Source organism: Anastrepha obliqua, chromosome 1 (genome assembly GCF_027943255.1).
Source record: "Anastrepha obliqua isolate idAnaObli1 chromosome 1, idAnaObli1_1.0, whole genome shotgun sequence".
NCBI classification, from domain to species: Eukaryota; Metazoa; Arthropoda; class Insecta; order Diptera; family Tephritidae; genus Anastrepha; species Anastrepha obliqua.
Window position 1 is genome coordinate 129,624,979 of NC_072892.1, and position 21,393 is coordinate 129,646,371.

Genomic DNA, 21,393 nt, shown 5'->3' on the forward strand with positions numbered 1-21,393 from the left:
GTTGACGACACATTTCCGAGAGGAAAGATAGGATTTGATCCATTTTAAAAGAGTGGAAGGGAATCCTATAGCACTCAATTAGGAAATTAAAACCCTGTGATCAACCTTATCAAATGCTGTGTAAGTCTGTGTAAACAGTGTCAACTTGAGTTTTTTTTTTTTAAGATGATATACAATATTCAGAGAACACTGCAAGATTTGAAACAGTAGATCTAGCTTTCATAAAGCCGTGCTGGCCTGTGAAATAGATAGATAGGTAGATATCTATGAAATTAGCAAACGATATATGGCCCACCCTGTATTTCGTGCCTGAGGAAATGTAATCGTACCCCAACCTCTAAGCTCGCACAGTCAATATTTCTCGTAAAACCACAATCCACAGATTGCGACCAGCACCTACTAATTCCACTAGCAAACAATGAAAAGTAGCAATTTCGGCCTGCACCATCACTTAAAACTACAAACTGCAACAAAACGGCGTGCAGCAATAAACACCGCCGTGTGGCGTTTCGAAAAACCCACCACAGCCAGCATTGATACCCTTTAATTTCAAAGTTTACACTTCACGCTCGAACTTTCGCGCGTCGCTATTAAATTACAATACTAACAAAAGTAGATAATCATGGACCCGGAAGATGTGGCTCATATACATACATACACATAATTGTATACTAAAATCTCACCTTTCCCATCCGTTGTTTTGTTTTTCTATTTTGTATTTTTATTATATTTTTTATTTCATTTTCGCTTTTGCAACATAAAATTAACTTAAACGCCTTGAACTCGCATTAAGCCGAGTAATCGTTTAAATGCTTAATTCGTAGTGACGTTGCTACTTTCATTCAAAATTACAACTACAGTTAAAAAATCCTAACAACGCTCACCTTCGGCCACTTTTGTTTTAAATTAATCGGCTCAAGAACTCGTTGATGGACATTTGGACTGACATGTGTATATATGGATGTATGTATGTGTGCATACGCATTTGTTTAAAATTGCACGCTTACACTCACACTCTCACTCCGAGCTGTACTACATTTTTGCTTTATATCTACGATTGGAAATAAATCTATTCACTCGTGTTTCAGGAGCTGTCTGCCATCTATGGTTGTTTGCCTATTGTCATGGTATTGGACGTGTCTTGCATGGCAATTTGTTTGTTGCCGTTTGGCCCGCACTTGTTAAGGTTTATTGAACCTTTCTTCGCTGCTGTTCTTTTCGAGTCTTCCTCAAAACGAGTACTCACATTTAATTTAGCTGAGTTTGTAATTTGTTTATAGGGCGTCAATAAGCTTCTAGCGTTACATTTGTTTACATTTGGTCGCCGCCAGGTGTTGGTCGCCTCATTCACTGCTAGAATAAACAATACCATAGCGAAACACTTAATCGACCACCGATCCATTGCACATCGCGTTTGACGTAATGAAAATCTTGTGTATAATCGTATGTATGTGTGCACGCTATGAATATTAATATAAATACATACATACATACATATTTATGTATATTCAGGTGCAGTATAAAGTTTTGCAAAAGTCCGGCCGTCGTAGGCGAGTGAATTTGTGCATGACTACCAGTCGGTGAGTTCGTGTTTGAATTCCATTTTGGCCATGAAACTGAAAACTATAAAAAAACAAAGCTTTTTCAAAAGGCGGTTGCCAAAAACAGGAGCAGAAAAATGGTTTTTTAAATAACAAAAAAAAATTTTATTTTTAAATAAAAAAAAGTCTCTTCGAAAGTGGTATTTGCTTTTTTTTATTAATAAAGAAAAGTGCGTGTAGCGTAGTACACATAACAGAAGTGAAACTTTCAAGGCAGACAAAGAAAAAGGGAGAGACCCGAGAGAGAATGACAGAGAGAGATAGAGAAAGAATATATATCTATCAGGTCAGTCCATAAGTTGGTGCGTTTTTTAAAGGTGGTTTCAAAATTACAAAAAAGGATGTTTAAAGTATTTATTAATCAATAATATATTTTCCTTCATTTTTACAATGTCTTCCCAATGTTGAGTCAAATTTTTAATCCCCTGCTCAAAAAATTGTTTGTCCTTGGAACCGAAATACGCTTCGATATCTCTTTTTATAGCTTCTTTTGAGGAGTAGTTCTTGTTACTCATATGGGATTGAAATCCCCGAAAAGGTGATAATCACGAGGTGCAATATCCGGAGAGTATGGTGGATGTGGCATTAGCTCCCATCCGAGCTCGTTCAGCTTGCCTAATGTTTGCCTTGCGGTATGAGGTCTTGCGTTGTCGTGGTGAAACAAAACTTTGCGTATATTCACTAAAGATGGTCGATTTTTTTTAAGTGCCTCATTCAGGTTTGATAGCTGATGGGAATAATAATCAGCAGTTATCGTCTGGTTTGGTTCCAGAAGTTCATAATAAACAATACCGGTCATATCCCATCAAATAGACAGGAGAATCTTCTTGGGGTGAAGGCCATCTCTAGGGGTCGGTTGTGGTGTTTCATCTTTATCTAACCATTGGCGTCTGCGCACAGGATTATTGTGAAGGACCCATTTTTCATCACCTGTGACGATACCGTTCAAAAAACTTTCATTTTCAAGCCGTTGCAGCAGCTGAGAACACACAATCACTCTCTGCTGAAGGTTGGCGACGGAAAGTCTATGCGGAACTCATTTTCCCAGCTTTGAAACCTTTCCCAACTGAACCAGGTGCCTGTGAACTGTTCCATGCGATGAATTTAACCTCTGAGCTATCATATCGACTATCAAATTTGGCTCAGCTTCCACGAGTTCGAGCAAGGCGTCGGAATTAAAGACTTCGAGACGACCAGCGCGCGGAGCATCCTCCACGTCGCAGTTACCACTTCGGAATTTTGAAACCTACTTTTGCGCAGTTTTAACACTCACTCCTCTCCCTGAACAGTGTTTATTTCTGCAGCAGCAGCTGTTGTATTTTTACCTTTTTTATAAAAAAAATACAAAATATGCCTCTTATACGCGTTCGAGGATTCCATTTGATTTTTTAACAACACGTGCTTCTATCCGCGATTAAAATCACTTGTTGAATGCACAATATATCAAAGAAAATATAAATAGTTCCGTTATATTCCGCGAGTAATTTTTTGTATGCAAAAATCGTACACAAGTGAAATTATGGGTAAAATACGCACGAACTTATGGACTGCACACAACATTTGCAGAAAATACAAATAAACAAAATTTACAAAAAACGGAGAAGGGTCGAACGGTATAGGTAAACGTCGGACACAAACCGCGGCAACAACGGGCACTACTCCGGGCGGTTATCACCCGCACAAACGCAGCGATTCCAGGATCGTAGCAACGGCACAAATTACCGTAAGGCAATAGCAATCAATCCTATGCCGGAATGGATAGCACTTTATAGTATGCATAAGCAATAGCCAGGAAACGGAAATAAGCGCCTAAAAAGGAGGCACCAAAACAAAAACGCCAAAAAATTGGGACCAGAAAACGTCCCAAACAGTAGGGACAAATGAAATATAATGCCAAAAAGTAGGCACCAAAAATATATTTCCTACAAGTTTGCACCAACAAACAAGCGCCAAAAAGTAGGCAGTGTTATTTCTCACTAGAAATTAGCAACCACAAGGAAAAATTTAGGAAAAATAGCCTAAAGTGTATTTAAGAGATATATAAGGTATAGCTCTCTCTCTCTCCTTTTCCTCTACGTTATATCTTTTTTCTCTCTCACGTAACGAAAATGCCCAAAACATTGCATGGCCTTGAAATTTTACTCTCCATTCTCGCTCGTCCATCGACGTCTAAGAAGTTTCACTTCAAAAAAAAAAAAAAAATAAATCTACTTTTCTATGAAATCTTTTTGGAAAGTGGTTTTTGTGAACAGCCTTTTAAGCGCTGTAGGCGTCTGCGTTTCTGCTTGACTAACATTCATCTGGTACCGGAATTCGATTTTTCAAACATCGGTCCTCCCTCCGCAATCAATGACAAACCTGCGCTATGAAAAAGATCCTCATAAAAAACCATCTGTCTTTCGGAGGCAGCATACCACTCTAAGACCTCGCATTGCGCTTTGTTACTTTAAAATTCATTCAGTGCGCTATAAAACTGCATACCCAGAAAAACTCTAAAAATTCTCGCTGAAAAGTTCAAAGTTTTGATGAAATGTTTAAAATTTTTGTACAAAGTTTAAGACTTTGCGTTATATGGTTTTTGTTGTAGTAGACTAGGTGAGGTTATGGCAGTTGTCCACTATAGAATACATTCAGACTTTCAAGCTTAAAGCAGCAATAAATGCTACATAGCTAAAATATATAAATAACCCTGAGATTTCTATTTCTAATTTGTGCGGTATACCAGCCTAATGAGCTATAGCCATACTCGCCAGCGGCGAAACTTGCTCGATAACTTTGTTGTTGCTTTCGCATGCTAATTTTTCGTCAAGCTAATCGATCATAGAGATGTGAGGTAGTGGCAAATAAAAGAGGTCTTATATTTGGCTAATAATTATGGTGAAAAACACGTGACAGGGGTGATTCGCCAGCACGGTCTCGGCTAACGGTCTAATATTGGATAGGGTTTGATATAACTTTTCACCATGTTGCACAATGATACAGAACGTCTCATCCTCTTCTTCTTCAGACAGCTTTTGCAGAAGTCATGTGTTTTCACATCCATCTTGTGGGCCTCTCTGCCTATTGGGTACTTATAACGGAAATCAGAGATTCGGTTCAGAGAGTCGGCCACAATTGGCAGGCGATTATGCAGTTGGGTTCATTACGCCATTTTTCATTCGCTGCTCTTACACTTTTCTAAAAAATAAGTAGCATACAAGCCTGTAAGAGTATGTCTAGGTTATTATCTGCGTACTCATCAGTCAATTTGGTGCGAAGTCTCGCTAGTCTCAATGAGCAGAACTCTACTTTAGAGGTTGTGGACTGTTTTGTGAGGGATTGAAAACATTTTTTTTATTTTTTTTGTTGTAGTAAAAACTGTTATTTTTATTAAAAAAGTGGTGGGCTTATAATTTTGCAACGGGGTGTACACAAGAAGGCATATAATATGTACTAGGTTGTTTAAAAGAGAGGGCGCTGCTACTACCCAAATGTTTTTTTTTTTCGTTATGTTGCCACACTCTCCAATGAGCTTCATTTCAATCTGTAAATTCATTCAATACATTTAGTATCGACGTGTCACAATATTTTCTGCAGTGGAAAAAAATCAAATATCGGGCAGTGATTGAATTTTTATTTTTGGAAGGAAATTTATGAACGAATGTTGAAAGTGTGTAAGGACTATTTGCCATCAATTAGTGCAGCAGAAAGCTGGGTTGCTGAATTCAAACGTGGTTGTCGTGCAAGCCTTGAAGATGATCCACGTCTAGGGCGTCCAAAAACAGCAACAGCACAATTACGTTCTTAATAATGCAGCAGGTTAAACTCCTACCTATCCAGAATTGACCTCGATATACTAAACATATGTCCAGCATATGAAGGCACTCAGCACGATACTAACCACCTTTTCATATGTCGCAACAAACACACTCATCTAACACGGCTCACATCTGTCGAAACAGCAAGTTTCCTGGACCTACCCTAACATGAGCTAGACGAAGACGACCGGTAATCTACACTACACTGACAGGGTTTAGTATGCTGCTACAATAACAACAACAACGCCGGAAGTCGTAGAAAAAAATATAGGGTATCGTATTGCAAAAACGTCGAGGGACGGAAAGAGATTTTGTAGAAGGCCTAGGCATCTCATTGTGCAGTGTAGGCAATATTTTGACTGAAGTATTGGATTTCAGAGAGCTGTGTGCACAATGAATGCCCTATTCGCTAAACACGTTTGAATGCAACTTTCTCGGCAACATTTAGAGCATTTTAGAAAGGACAAAGTGGATTGTGTGCGTCGATTCATCACTGTGGATGAGACTTGGGTTCATCTCCATAATCCTAAATTAAAACAAAAGGCTAAGAGCGTATTGAATCTGGTTCTTCGACGACGAAACAAGTTGGTGTCCAAAATGTGACAAGAAAGTGTTAGCATCCTCTTTTTGTGATGCGAAAGTAATTTTGTTTGTGGATTACTTGCAAACTGGTAAAACAATAAATTCTGAATATTATTGTAGCCTCTCTTTAGACTAACTGAAGGAAAAAAATCGTGAAAAAAGACCCAGTTTGCAAGAGAAAAAAATTATTTTTCATAAGGAGTATTTGAGCATTTGTCACAAAAGCATTTTGGCAATGGCTAAAATCTATGAATTAAAGTTCGAAGTGTTGGATCACCCAATATATTCACCAATCTTGGCCCCTAGCGACTTCCATCTGTTGCCAGACTTAAAAAAAATGCATGCGTGGAAAGCCTTTTCCGTGAAATGACGAGGGTATTACAGCTGTGGAAGCGTTTTCGTACTTTGCAGCTCTTCAAGATTCTCGCTACAGCGATGGAACTGATAAATTGGAGTCTCGTCGGAACAAGAGCACTGATGTCGAGGGAGACTATACTGCATTTTCTTTAAATCTACCCTATCTCCGAAGAACTCTGAGTAGATCTTGTGGTGCCAAGAAGCCAAGGTGGTCGCTTCTTAACACATCAGTGCCAAATACCTCAAGACTGATTCGAGCGAAGGCGGGGCAGACGCACAGAAAGTGGTCCAGCGTCTTATCCTCCTCTTCACAAGCTGGGCAGAGTACACTGTCTGAGATGCTTACAGTCCAACTAGCTGTCTGCAGTCCCTTCTGCTGAATGGCAGGAGGATTTGCGACAGTCGGTCTGCAGCCTCTCTCAGCCTGCCAAGCTCACTTGTGGGTTGTAGTAACACATTTGCTAACCGTGTCTTTGATGGCTGCAGAAGGGTGTGGCAGAACGGGCTCTGGCCCAAAGAAGTTGGCTTCAGAGCCCATCCTAGCTATGGAGTCAGAGCTGATATGGTTAGGGGCAGTCTAAAGCCATTAGCGCGGCTTGGCTTTCGCTGCAGACACATATAGATCTTTGTTTTCCACAACAAAGTTCATCGCTTCTTGAACAGCATACACCTCCGCTTGAAACACAGATGCATGCATTCCAAGAGCAAAGTGCATTTTCGTCCTGCTGGATTCCAGTAGACCCCAGAGCCGGAGCCGTGTTTGGTGCTGGATCCATCCATGAAAATGCGAAAACAGTGTTTGCCGAGCTATACTGCATAATAAAGTGTATTTCAAACCATAAAATTGTGTTTGTCCTCTCGAACCGCAAAACTTTCTGAACGACCTAGTATATATATATATATATATATATATTTATACCTTGTTATCCCATAAATACATATTTTTCAACCAAGACCGTTACTCAAACTTTTCTTCGCGTTGCACAAAACATTGCTATATTTTTCATCATTTGTTTATCTACTAAAATTTTTCATGCATTAATTTCAGGGTAAACATCAAATTAAAGTGGAAAGTGAAATTTGTTTATTGAAAGGTAAAAAACAATAAACTAAGAAAATTTTGTGCCAAAAGCATAAACGACCAGTCATAAAAAAGAATTATAGAGCATACAAATGCCACAGTAACGACAACGGTAAAATCAACACTGGTAACAACTGTAGCAGCTGTCAAAACGTTTGCAACGCTGAACCTGTGAAAAAACAGCACCAACAACAACAATCAAGCGCTATTTGAGCGCGCAATTCGAATGGCCGCTGCAACGCCATAAAACAAGCAAAGCAACAAAATAAAAGGTTAACTAATAACTAATTACAACAAAAAATAAAAAGTGCAACAAATTAAAGGTAATGTTACTCTACAGCTGCAACTCGCCACGGTCCCAACTTTGTTTCGTTCGTCTATAAACTCTTTTGCCAACTTTGGGCTAACAATTTTTTCCTGGTCTTTGCTACCGCCAAAGGCGCAATCAACTACGAGCTCAAGCAATTGCCAGTGAGGGCAACACTTTGTAGAAATAAGGGTGTTGAACGTTGCCGTTCAAAAACACAACACAACGCAACCCATAACAAATAACAAACAACAGCAAGCAGCAACTGCGGATCGCAAATAACACACTACGCCTGCCTGCCTGCCTCGTTGAGAGCGCGCCAACGCGCAAGTAATAACAACAATGACAACAACAATACAAGCTGACATCAATACAAACACCACAACCGCCAACGAAGTTGCTGGTCACGTTGCAACCGCCAGCGGCACTGGCACCGACACCGGCAACATTGCTGGTGCTGATGTTGACAATGGCCTGGGCTCACCGCTGACACCGTCCCATAGAAACTCGAATAGTCACACAAACAACACCAATCATTTCTACAGCAATTCATCGAATTCAAATTCAAATATTGGCAATAATGGCAGCACTACAGCAACAAATAACAATCAGCGTGGTAAGTACTTATAGTTATGCAGTTATGCCCACATCCACATTCACACACAAAGTTGCATAGTTGCATATTTTTGTAAGTAGAGACATTTTCAATTTGCTTACGGCCATTTTAAGTTAATAGCAGCAATTTCGTTAAATACCCTTCGGTGAGAGTGACTATCTTGGCATGAGGGTTATAATGCTTGATATTTGGTCCGAAGCTCAACATTTCTTTAGTTTCTGGCAGTCCAGTTATTCAATTAGAAATTGTAAGAAAAATAATAAAGCGTTCGAGAAAATGGCAGAAAAATTCTTAAAATGCAGTGTATCGTACAATAGCTGGTGGTGTATGTAGGGATAGATGGGAAAGCGTGCAAACGATTGCAGAAATACAGTGGCCCAATAAAAAACTCGGAGACCCAAGTGATATGGCTTTAAATCAAAAAATATATATTAAAATGCAAATCTAATGCGTTCATGTGCCACATTTATTTTCTTTCTTCAAGCGTATTTTTCAAAACTACAAAAAACATAAACAAAATTCAATAAAAACTTAGCCAAATATGATACATGACAAAAAAGAACTCGGACATTTACAGTGACTCACAGCTTATTTGATGCAGGTAATACTTTTTTAGAAAAAAGAAAATGACTCGATGTTTATTAAATTTAATAAAAAAATGTATACGACTTGTAATGAGATATGTGTGTACTAGGCCGGGTCGATTTGTGGGGAGGCAAAAAAAACGCCCATTGCTCTGTGAAAATTATATTCTAGGGATCAAAATAAGAAACTTTGCCGAAGGAACCATACCTCTAAAACGAATTCTGATGTCTCCCAATTTGGGTCGAACTTTTTAGTTTCTTTTCTATAACTCACTTAAATTAATTTTTTCATTTACATATATTCTGACTAAATAAATTTCTTAAGAGAAAAAATAGATGTTATTATAAATAAATAATAAATATTATTATAAATAAATAAAAATAAAGAAAAAAACATAGCCATTTAGCTGATTTTTTCATGTAAAGCCCAAAAATGGTGATATTTTTAAATTGGGGGACATCAGAATTCGTTTTAGAGGTATGGTTCCTTCGGCAAAGTTTCTTATTTTGATCCCTAGACCCGCCCTAGTGTGTACTGTTTACCACTGCAGAAAGAACAAAAACAAAAGCAAAGCTTGCTGAAAAAATATAGAAACAAATAGTTTTCTTATCAAATATCCTCACAGCTTAAATGATGCAGTGTATTTTATATTTTCTCTGAGAATGCAATAACGATGAAATGTTTTTTTTCTATTCAGCCTTAAGTTATTCTCAAAAAATTTTTGTAAATAAAAGTTAAAAAATTAAAATGTTATAAAATGGCAGAACGGACCTCACTTAAAAAAAGGGAGAGGGCAAAAGCCAACGAAAAATTGCAGAAATTGTTGCTATTAGTTCCTCAACTGTCCAGCACACAATAGAAAGGTTTCGCCACGAAAACAGGATGGAAAATAAAATATTTAATGATGCAGATAAGAGGTGGATTGTTCGCAAAGTTAAAGAAAACCCAGATTTAAGCGCTCCAAAATTAACGAACGAAGTCAAAAATACTTAGGCAAGATCTGTAACCCTGAACTGTTCGTAGAGTTCTGCGCGAAGAAAATTTTCATGGAAGGACTGCCCGAAATAAGCCGTTGATTAATGCTCATAATAGAAAATAAAGAATAGAGTTTTGCAAACAACATTTGAACAAAGACATTTTCCTGGAAGTCCGTTGTTTTTGCATATGAAAGCAAATTTAACCTTTTCAGGTCTGATGGGAAGTCCTGCGTTTGGAGAAAACCAAACACCCCGCTTCAACCATATAATTTGTGCTTTACAGTTAAACACGGCGGGGGCAGTGTGATGGTATGGGGTTGCATGTCCTATTCAGGCGTCGGAAATTTAACATTTATCGAAGGAAACATGAATAAAGAGATGTATCTGGATCTGTTAAAAGATAATTTAGTACAAAGTGGGCGGATAAAATGGGCTTTAGGTATTCATTTAGGTTCTACCAAAACAATGACCCCAAGCATATGTCTGGTATTGTAAAAACTTGGCTTATATGGAACTGCCCACATGTAGTACAGACACCTGCACAGAGTCCAGATCTCAACGTTATTGAGAATTTGTGTCCAGTGCTGGAAAATAAAATAAGAAGCCACGATATTTCTAATGCCTCTGATCTGAAATGGGCACTACAGGAAGAATGGGATAAAATTAGTTTCGATTATTCAGCAAAATTGTAGAACCTGTGAACCGATTTAAACCCGATTAAAAACTGTTCTGAATCAAAAGGGATACCCCACTAAGTATTAGCCGGAATCATGAAATCGAAATATTAATGTCTGTATGTTTTTTGAATACTTTTAATTTAGTGCATCATTTAAGCTGTGACCTCAGAACTGTGACAGAATTCTTTTAATTTGCAATATATTTCTTATGAAGAAACGTTTTTGTATTTTTTTTTATTAAACAAAATATGTTATTCAATAATAAAAAAAGAAAAGATTTTTTTCTGTAATGGAAATACGAGGGGTGCCTTTTATATTTCGGGATTTGGCAACCCTGGTGTTGCAATCTGGCAACTGACAGCTGTATCGCAAAGTTTGACATTTTTTGACTTTTACGTACTCAGAACGTTTTGAAATACCAGCGCTATTTGTGTTGTTTCCAGTAACTTAAAAGATTCATCTCGGTCAAAAAATGGAATTAAATTAAAAATTAAATTTCGAGGTGGATTAACTCAGCAACATTGCATGGATGAACTTAATTAATTTTTTGGCGATGAAGCTCCATCAAGGACCAGTGTTTATCGATGGTATGGTGAATTCAATCGTGGTCGTAGTTCACTCCAAGACGAATTTCGTGAAGGTCGTCCGAAATCAGTTGTTGTTCCGAAAACCATTGATGCTGTGCCCGAACTGATATTGCAAGATCGTCATGTGACCTATCGTGAGATTGAGACAATCTTAGGCATTAGTGGGACTAGCATACATTCAATATTGCATAAACATTTGACTGTCAAAAAAATTTGTTCGCGTTGGATCCCACACAATTTGTCAACCGCTCAAAAAAAGGCTAGTGTCGATTGGTCGAAGGAAATGCTCAAAAAATACGATCGCGGGGCTTCGAAACACGTCTATGACATTGTGACAGGTGATGAATCATGGATTTACACGTATGAGCCCGAAAGTAAACAGCAAATCCAACAAATGTTGTTCGCGCACGAAGCACTTCCAAGCAAATGGTCGCCTGTTTTTTCGGAAAAACTGGACATGTCGCAACCATACCACTAGAACAACGCAGAACAGTAAATTCTGAGTGGTACACAATCATTTGTTTGCCAGTTGTCTTCCAAGAAATTAGGAAAACCAATCGCCAAAGACGGATCACTCTTCACCAGGACAATGCGAGCTCTCACACATCGACTCAAACAACTGCATTTTTGAGCACCCAGACCCGAATTAATGGGTCATCCGCCGTATTGTCCTGACTCGGCACCGAATGACTTCTTTTTATTCCCGTAGGTAAAAAACAAATTGAGAGGTCAACGTTTTTCGACACCTGAAGAAGCGGTTGCGGCATTCAGAATGCATGTTTTGGAGGTACCTCATTCAGAGTGGCAAAAGTGCTTCGACAATTGGTTCAAACGCATGCAAAAGTGTATAGATCTTCATGGAGAATATTTTGAAAAACAATAAAGTGATTTTCGATGATTCAAATTTGTTTTTGTTCTCTAATCCCGACATATAAAAGGCACCCCTCGTACGATAAAATATATTTGATATTTTAATAGTTTTTTTTAGCTGCATCAAATAAGCTGTGAGTCGCTGTATATTCAGTGGAAAAATTATCTGCATAAATGAGCCTGCATATTGCCCTGCAAGGTCATACCACTTTATGTCTCTGCACAATTTTTTGCAAATCAAATTTTAACATGTTAATCCGCTCGATGGTTATTCTCATACCCGATATAATTTTCAATCATCAATGTGTGAAATTAAAAAGTCTTCAGTATATTGCATCTTTTTTTTTTGTTTGAATTTACCTATACCCCTAAACTTATGAAAAATACCTTTTAGAATACTTACTAGTCATGGCGAAAAGATTTTTAGAGGTGTACTACCTAGCAGACCGTTACTCGGCTCTGAGCGACTTTGACAGACATTCCGACGTCATTCGTTTTATTTTCACTAAGCTAAAACTAAATTTTGTGAAGCACAAAAAGAATGATGTAGAATCCATTTTTTTCACCATACCTCAATTTTCAATTTTTCACCATACCTAACGAGCAAACCTGGTATCTTTCATCCTTGTTTAATGGTCATAAAATAGTACATAGCGGAATAAAAATGCCATACAAATAAGAACATACCCAGCAAACTATTAAACTGGCCATTTGATAAGCTGCTACAACAACAACTGGTCATTAAGGTGGAAGTCACATTTCATTTGCCCATATTACCCCTCCCACATAGTAGATAAGATCAAAGCATTAGCCTTAGCCTCTACACCCCTTCTATGCATTTTTCAGTGCTTGTCGAAGTAATGAAGTGAATTTTCGTGTGAAGAGCCAATATATTTTCTTATGTCGCTTTTGAAAGCATGGACGCACAATTTTGGTAGTGCCAGATGAAGTGGCCCCCCTTTTGACACTCGAAATTCAAATGCAATACAAATAACCGAGACCCGCACTGAAAGTTTAATGCAATAATCACTAATTCTATTTGAAAGTGCATAAATATTTGTACATATGCACATACAGTTGCGGACATAAAAATTCGGACACTTATGAAATTGCCACTTTCGTTTAATTACTTTTTTACATGCGAATGTTTTGATTATTTCATTCTAATTTAATTCAATATAAAACAAATGATTTTTTAGTGTTCCTTTTTCTGACAAATCATTTTTTACTTGGAGCAAATTTTTTAAAAATGCCTGAAGTTTGGCATAATGACAGGGCAGGACGCATTAGTATCCTTAAGTGCATGACTATTTATCTGTGAATAGCTTCGTCTGACGTTCGTCTGTTTCCGTTTGATGTTCGTCTGAGCCAGATTACAAAGGCCATAATAGAGCAAAGCATTACCGAATCATTCGCCCCCAGCCTGTCTTAGGGTATGTTTATGTAGGAGGTAAGAGCGCAGAGAGCAGCGTCTAACTGTGGAGCAGCGAATTCTGTTTGATGTGGTGCTTATATCGGAGCTGCAGCAAAAATGTAGATCTCAGTGCGATTTTATTGTGTAGGGGAAGCAAGTCGAAAAAATGAGTGATACAGAAAACGAAACGTTTTTGCTGTCTTCAAGCCAAGGCGAATTTATTACAGGTGACAGCAAACACATATAAGTAAAACCCTACATGTATTTGTTGTTGCGTTTGGTGCAAGCATCATGTCAAAATCAGCAAGCAAATGTAAACATACGAATGTAAACATACCAATACATACAAACAAAGCATATCATTTTGACGTAAGCCATCCCTACGGCGAAAAATTCAGCTGGGTGAATGCTGTCACCTTATTAAATCCACCTTGCTTCAAGCGCAATTTATCAATTTGTTAAAAATACAGAGGGCCCCGTGTGCAAATTTTTTGCACAGCCTATTAATGATGATAGCCAGAAATTCGGTGAGTTTCTTAATCTCGGTGAGTTTCTTAATCTGTAATTAATTAACCGCAAAATTTTGAGAATGTGTGTGAATTAAAATCGAGACGACTGATTGCATTTTATTAAAAATGTAAGGAAAACTTCACAAACTGTACTTCACAAAGGACTATACTTCACAGTAAACTCATTTCACATAAAAAACGATTGATAGTAACGTAGAAAAGCAAACTGTAAGTTCTTTATTTGAAAATAATTATCATAAATTTATCAGTTAAAAGGTAGCGAAATTCAAAAATATATATTATATATATATTCCATATTAGTTGCGCGCTGTTTTTTAAGTTATATTTTATAATTTTTGCATCATTGAAATCTGAAACATCTACTCTGCGTTTGGGCTGCACTTAGCAAGATATGAATAAACTGCTCTGGTTCTACATCATTTTCAACATCAGAAAGTGTGGCAGACCAAAAAATTAGCAGCCTACTTAAATTATCCAAACTCTGTATGAAAGAAAAAACATAAAATAAACTATCCATGCTAACACTGGGTATCACTACAGTGAGTTACAAATCCGTTCATACAATGATTTTTACCAATATTCACAATGTTTTTTATGCTGTCTTTTCTCTAGAGTCTAGATGGTCGTGCGCATTTTTTCATGTAAAGCATGGAAAAAAGTACAAAGAAATTTAAGATCACTTTAAACTTTCAATTCATTATTTAAATTTTCATTAAGAAACTTAAAATTTCAATTAAAATTTGTAATTATTTACAAATTCTGCACAAAGTTTGAAGTTTTGAATAAAATTTCACTTATAAAGGCTCTGGGTTCATGTCCATCGGAGCGAAAAAAATCGTTGACTGAAATTATTAGTCTTTGTTCACAGCTCTGCTCCATTATAAACACACTTGGGGGATACCCATGGTGGCGAGAATACAAAGAGTGGCCAAGATTAATAGAATACAAGATTGGTGTCGAACAGAGTGGCGTCACGTCACTCTGGTGCAGTTGCTTGAAGGAAATGTTAAAATGCGAACAAAAAATCCAAGAAGAATGCTATTCTGAACTCAGTGAATTTGACTAAATCAGCTGGTTTGCTGACGAAATAATTGCACTCTTGTGCTCATTTTATTGTTTCTCATTTTTATTGTTATTGGCGAGCGCATTTATCGTATTATGGCGTTCTCTTTCTTGTTTGTCCAAGTGTTGCGTTACAGTCAGAAATACTTGCACATACTGCGGCAATTTTGTAATCAGACTGTTAATTGGCTCTCAGCCATTTTGAAGGAGTCAGCTGATTCTGTTACCTCGTGGAGGTTGTGACGGTGCCTTGTTTATGAAAAAACTGAGATTTTATTGGTGATTTACGAAATAAATTAAAACAATTTTCGCTCATGTGACTAGGTTGCTTGTTTGGCTTCGTTAACTGTAAAAAATTAATAGAACAATACTGAAATACCTATATGAAATGAGTCCAAATGGCAGCTTTGCTTGAAGCGCCTGATGTACAGCGACGTTTTTATATACATATATAAATATATAATTGGCGCTTGCACGCGTTTTGGGTGTTTGGCCGATTCTCATCCTCCTATTTGTGGCATGCGTCTTGATGTTGTTCCACAAATGGAGGGATTTACAGTTTTAAGCCGACTCCGAACGGTAGATATTTTTTATGACGAGCTCCTTCATGGCAGAAATATTTTTTTGACGTCTTATAATTCGATTTAGCCGGCTGCACGCACGAAAAAATGTGTCGTTATCTTGCTCATTCGTCGTTATCTTGCTTATGCGTCGTTACCTTCCTTCAACTGCAAGCGAGAGCGCGGAACAACCTCTTTTCTTCTTTACTTTCTTTTCCGTGTTTCACCGAGATTCGAACCTACGTGCTCTCTGAATTCCGAATGGTAGTCACGCACCAACCCATTTGGCTACGGCGGCCGCTCAAATAGCTCAATGTTCTACTGTCAGCGCTTTTGACATTAGGACTTGAACACCTCTATCTTTCATTTTGATTTGGTTGAGCTTCGTTTCTCAATTTTATGTTGCGGTCATAGGGGAAGACGAAGATAAAGACGATTCGTTACTGCTAGCAGCTCAGAGTACAGAGTAGTCAAACAAAATTTTAAGTGCGCTCTGTAGTTGGAGTAGCAGTAAAAAACTTCGAATCGGGCGGAGTTCTACTTGCGAAATTATTTATGTGTACGAATTTTAGCAGGCAGACGAGTGATAATGCGAAAACAACAAAAGACTGAATCTTTTGAAAATACAGGCTAGCGAATATAGTTAACAGCTCAGTTTCCTTTTTCTTTTTACGAAATATCTGGTTGTTATGACAGCGTTCAAAGAGCCAATTTGGCCCTACAAGTTTTCAAAGCCAAGCAAAACCAGTTCAGCCAGCACAGCTAGACTGCATGGGGTCAACACCTGAAGTTATTCTCACAATTTTGCTTTGGATCTCCAAACCTGGCAATCTATCATCTTTGGATTGCTGGCAGGACGCCGCCTAACTAAAATTAAAAATGACAGAGTAGTTCTGAATGTGACGTAAAAATAAATAAACAATGAATAAAATACCGTTGTAGGGGAAATTCGCAATTTATTCGTGCGTTGTTTGTATAATTTGCTCTTCTTGCATTTTGGTACGCATTCTCACATTTCTCTCAAGCAACTGCATTTTTTTTGGCATTTTGAATAATTTTTTTTGTTTGTTGTTTTCAGTTTGTCAATTGAAAATACGCAGAATATGTGCATTTCTATCGAAAACTAGCTTAGCCACTGAATTTTAAGCCTGCCAGACCTTGTAATATTTTAGTTATAGCCTATCCTGATTTTGTGCACGCCACTGTATGTGCATTCGACTGTAAGTAACTACCCGCGCTTGGCATTCACAGCTCGCAATCAAATACCACTTGTAACAGCAATAAATATGCAAATGTGCCATTCTCTACAACTGTATGTAGGTATATAAATTAGTAAATTACGGGTGGTATGCGCTCAAATGTGCTCGTGTGCGTCCAGATGTGAACGTATGGGTCCGTTGCACACGGCCATGGCCAGTGCACATACACCGCCGCCAATTTTTATGGTTGAATCAGCAGTGGCACAGTGAGAAAGACAAAGTGGCGTGCGTGGATTTTGTAGCCACTTTGTGGCGACACCGCTTCAACAAAGTCGTTATGGGCATGCAACGTTACACGTATGTATGTAAGTGGGTACAACAGCATATAGCCGCACAACCACTAACACAATAACAACAACTCTTACGCTTAGAAATGCAACACACACAACAACGCCAACCTCCATTCCATATTCAACGCTCGTTCACGTTCTAGGCCATTAATGCAAGAACAAGCAACGATACCAGTTTCTATAAACTCCCATTTCACACGACTTCTCTCGCAGCTAGAACTTGCAGCAAAATATTGCACACTTGCCGCGGCGTCATCACAAGGCAGCGATGCATATCTGCAACAGCGCGCTCGCAAAGCAAGTGAATGGCTGCACTGCTAGCTAATAGAGGCTACAGCTCGATGTCCGCTTTGTACTCGTCTGGTATACTTAAGTGGTAGCTGACAATGTGTGGCTGAATAAATGTGAATATTAAAATGTGTCTTTGAGTGAGGATACTCTTCACCACCGGCATTGATGATGGCGGGCGATAGTGTTTGCAATAAAGTTGACGTTGATGGCTGAAGTTGATGGCGTGGAAGAAAAAGAGGAAGAAGAAGCCGATGTCTGTGCTCGTGCTGATGTTGCTGTTGATGAAGATGGTGTTGTTGCCACTCTTATAACCATCACTTTTGCCGGGTGCAACTGCGTTGAGTGCCACTCACTTTTTTACGTCTCCAAGTGCTTCAAATACATTTTTTTTTAATTTTTCATTTTTATTTTCAGTTATGTATTACTGCTTTTTTTCAATCATTTCATTTTTTCTATTGCTTTCCACAGCGTCAAACAATCTTGGCTGTAATCTTTGCGTGCTTGTGCACGCCTAAATAGCGTCAAGTTAACAACAATTAACGTATTTTTTTCCTCATATATCAATTTCGATTTTCTCTTTTCTATCACACAGTCCATGTTTGAGTGTTTGCACCCCATACGGGGTATTGCAGCCAAAATAATAGAAATACACACATACGCACACACGTGTAGATACATATATTAAAAAACCGCTTGCTTAAAACATTAATCAAACGCTTGTTGTGCGAAAAGTGTAGTTGAGGAGCTACCAATTTCATGCCGGATTGCTGTTTGTTAAAATTGAATGAAAATAAATAAACATTAAATTAAAACATAGCGATAATATTTCGATTTTATTACAGAAATTACAACAACAAAAATTGCTAGCCCGCGTTTGTAAAGAAATGTGGAGAAATGCATTCGTTGCGGAAATTAAAGCAGTAACAATAAATTCGATTTTCTCGAAATTAAAACTCTTATCCTTCTCTTCTTCTTACGTGGCACAAGCGTTTTTTGATTTGAGCCAAGGCACATTCAACAGGCGGTATCAGTAGAGCAGTTGATTTCATTTTTTTTCTATTTATTTGGTCTCTAAATTTCAAAATAAATAATAATAACAGTAATAATAAGTGTCTCACTCTTTGCGAAAATGCGTCATTTATTCAAGCCAAGTGCAAAAAGAAAAGCCTCTTAGCTTGGTCCTTCTACTGCATTTCTTGTTTTTCAAGTACCCCTGCTTTCAATTTCCATCCAGAGATGCCCAAACGAAGGGCCTTTCCGCATAAACAACATGCCCATATTCGTGTTTTTAAAAAGCTTGCGCATTTAGTGTTCCATCTTCTTCTTGCCTTTCATATACTCCTAACAACATCTCTTCTCTTCTCGGCAGTGCTCACGTTTCTGTGCCATATAAGGTGAGCGCGTGATGAGAGACTCAGAGAGTGTAGCTTTCGTTCTTCGAGAGAGAGAGAGAGGGAGAGATATGTTATTTAACTGCGTAACGAGCCCAAAATAACTGCAGAGGTGGGGTCAACATCAGACCATCAACCGGCTCACAGAGATTTGGAAGGAAACAGGTGATTTGCTTACGTACCCATGGTTATGACCGCAGTTTATTTACGACAGAAGTCGGGAAAACTGAGACCGTGTGGATGCTATTCGAAGAAAATCAACGCAGTCAACGTGCATGCACACTCACCGACATAAACGCAGTCCTCTGTCAGCTGTTACGATCAAACTAATGAGAGCCCCATGTAAATGAAAAATGACTTCCCTTCCGTATCGTAGATTTTATCGCAGGGTTTTTGAAAACTCAGCTGATTGCTCTCTCACCCACCGTGTTGCCAAACAGTACATTTCGAAATCAATTACAAAATAAACTTAGAAAAATTTTAATTTTTGTTAAAATAATGTTATTTATAGATAAATGAACTATTTGCATTTGTTGCTTTTTGGTTTTGGTTTATTAAACAATGAAAAATTGTAACTGATATCGCGGATGTGTGATAAAGTGTGTATGCAAAAATATCAATGGCAACATTGTGTAGATACAACTGAACACAAACACACATAAACCGAATTATTGTGTAAATATGTAATTAAAAGAACGCAGTTATTCTCTACGGGATACGTTTTGCTCAATTTTGTGTACTCTAAGGGCTGCGGTAAGGGACTACGTACGTCGGAGACTGTTTCCAGCATTGGGGCTGCGGTGAGGGACTAGGATACGTCGGTAAGTGTGGGCACTATTACTTGCTTGTAGTTTGTCCAAAGATTGGCTGAACGAACGCAAGAATACATGACGAAAAGAAAAATACTTTGCTCTCAGCGAGTTGGGCAATGCGTGACGTCATATTAGCACTATTGGTGACTAGTATGGCCAGATTACCATTTTCGTAACTTACTTTAGTATTTTTTTTGTTATTTAGTCTCGCAGTTTGAGTTCTTTCTTCATGAAATTTTGCTAGCCTGTTCTTATTAAAATGTAATGTTTATAATTTTGTAAAAACTACATTTTTTTAAATTAGTTCAATAATTCACTCAGTTTTATTTAGCTTTAGTCAAATCTCTCTCTCGCTACCGAAGTGTTAAGAGAAGAAAATTTAGAATTCTTGCATAACCTTAAGAGGAGCAAAAAATTAAACTTACACTTTCAAAATATCAAATTTTATAAGAATCAACAAATTTTCACTGACCCTAAAATCTTCTTATAGCGACCTTTTTTAACATTCTTTTGTTTAATATTACAGTTTCTTTTTTAAATTACAGTTTCGGTAGCTTTAAATTAGAAAAAAAAATCAGTGGTACATTCAATGTGTCACCAAAAAGGAGGAATGTTGTTAGTATGAAAAATATGGTTGGCTAAAGAAAATGAGGACCTGAGGATAGTAGTATAGGCGTAAGCCCTCTTCAAGAAATAGTCTCTTTTAAATGACCACATTTAAGGTTTCTAATGGCATAAGAAGAGGTGCGACCGCCGAAACCGAATGGGTTGGTGCGTGACTACCATTCGGAATTCAGTTTTTTCTATGCGGTCGCCCCTAATAGCGGTCGCCCCTCGGCAGGCAACGGCAAACCTCCGAGTGTATTTCTGACATGAAAAGCTCCTCATAAAAAATATCTGCCGTTCGGAGTCGGCTTGAAACTGTAGGTCCCTCCATTCAGTTTTTAGTGCAAGTTTATCTCTGATTTCCAACTAAACTAAGACAAGAGTTAAGTGCAAGAATGAGAGAATGCTAAATTGTGGCTACCAGAGAGGCGTGACGCCACACTGTGCAGTTGTGTGTGAGAAATGTGAAAAAGCGAACAAGAATAAAGTGCACAAGTGTGACGTCACACAAACAGCGATGCTGCCAAATTCACTTAGAGCGGGATGATGAGAGCGGTAAATTCACGACTGAAAAAGTAGACCAAACTATGCATGGAAATTAACTTCAGCTTCATTATCACACGAAAGACGCGAAATTTCAGGATTATAACTTTAATCAGTTTCGTCTTTTTTACTTTATGTTGCCTTCGTACTGTCAATTTTGACTGAGTGATTTGCACGTTGGCGACGGTATGAACTTTTCGACGACATAGCGCAGCGAATACAGATCCAGCGGCTACGCTGGCTGGGTCATGTCGTCCGAATGGATACAAACGCTTCAACTCTGAAAATATTCGATGCGATACCAGCTGGTGATAGTAGAGGAAGGGGAAGGCCTCTTCTGCGTTGGAAAAATCAGGGGGAGAAGCACTTGTCTTCACTTGGTGTTTCCACCTGACGCCGGTTATGACACGACTGGCGGCGCGCTTTGTTAAACTCGCATAAGCGGTTATCGCGCCAATCAAGAGAAGAAGAAATAGGATGACTTTGGTAACCCTCTATACTTCTATATTTTATGTTCTGTTCTATTCTTCAAGTAACAAAATTCACTATTACTATACTTATATATAAGTAAGTATGTGGATATATTTAAAAAAAAATC

At 38.1% G+C, this 21,393-nt stretch overlaps 1 protein-coding gene across 4 annotated transcripts in view; it reads left to right on the forward strand.

Moving 5' to 3' along the window:
• LOC129236094 (uncharacterized) overlaps positions 1–21,393 on the forward strand; it is a 93,721-nt gene that overhangs the window by 24,505 nt on the left and 47,823 nt on the right. For 3 of the 4 annotated variants that reach the window (XM_054870298.1, XM_054870301.1, XM_054870299.1), the window contains exon 2: positions 7,386–8,341. In XM_054870298.1, the coding sequence (XP_054726273.1) occupies positions 8,068–8,341 (274 nt within the window). In that variant the 5' untranslated portion in view covers positions 7,386–8,067. The remainder of the gene's footprint in view (positions 1–7,385; positions 8,342–21,393) is intronic. The other variant, XM_054870300.1, reaches the window with a different exon arrangement.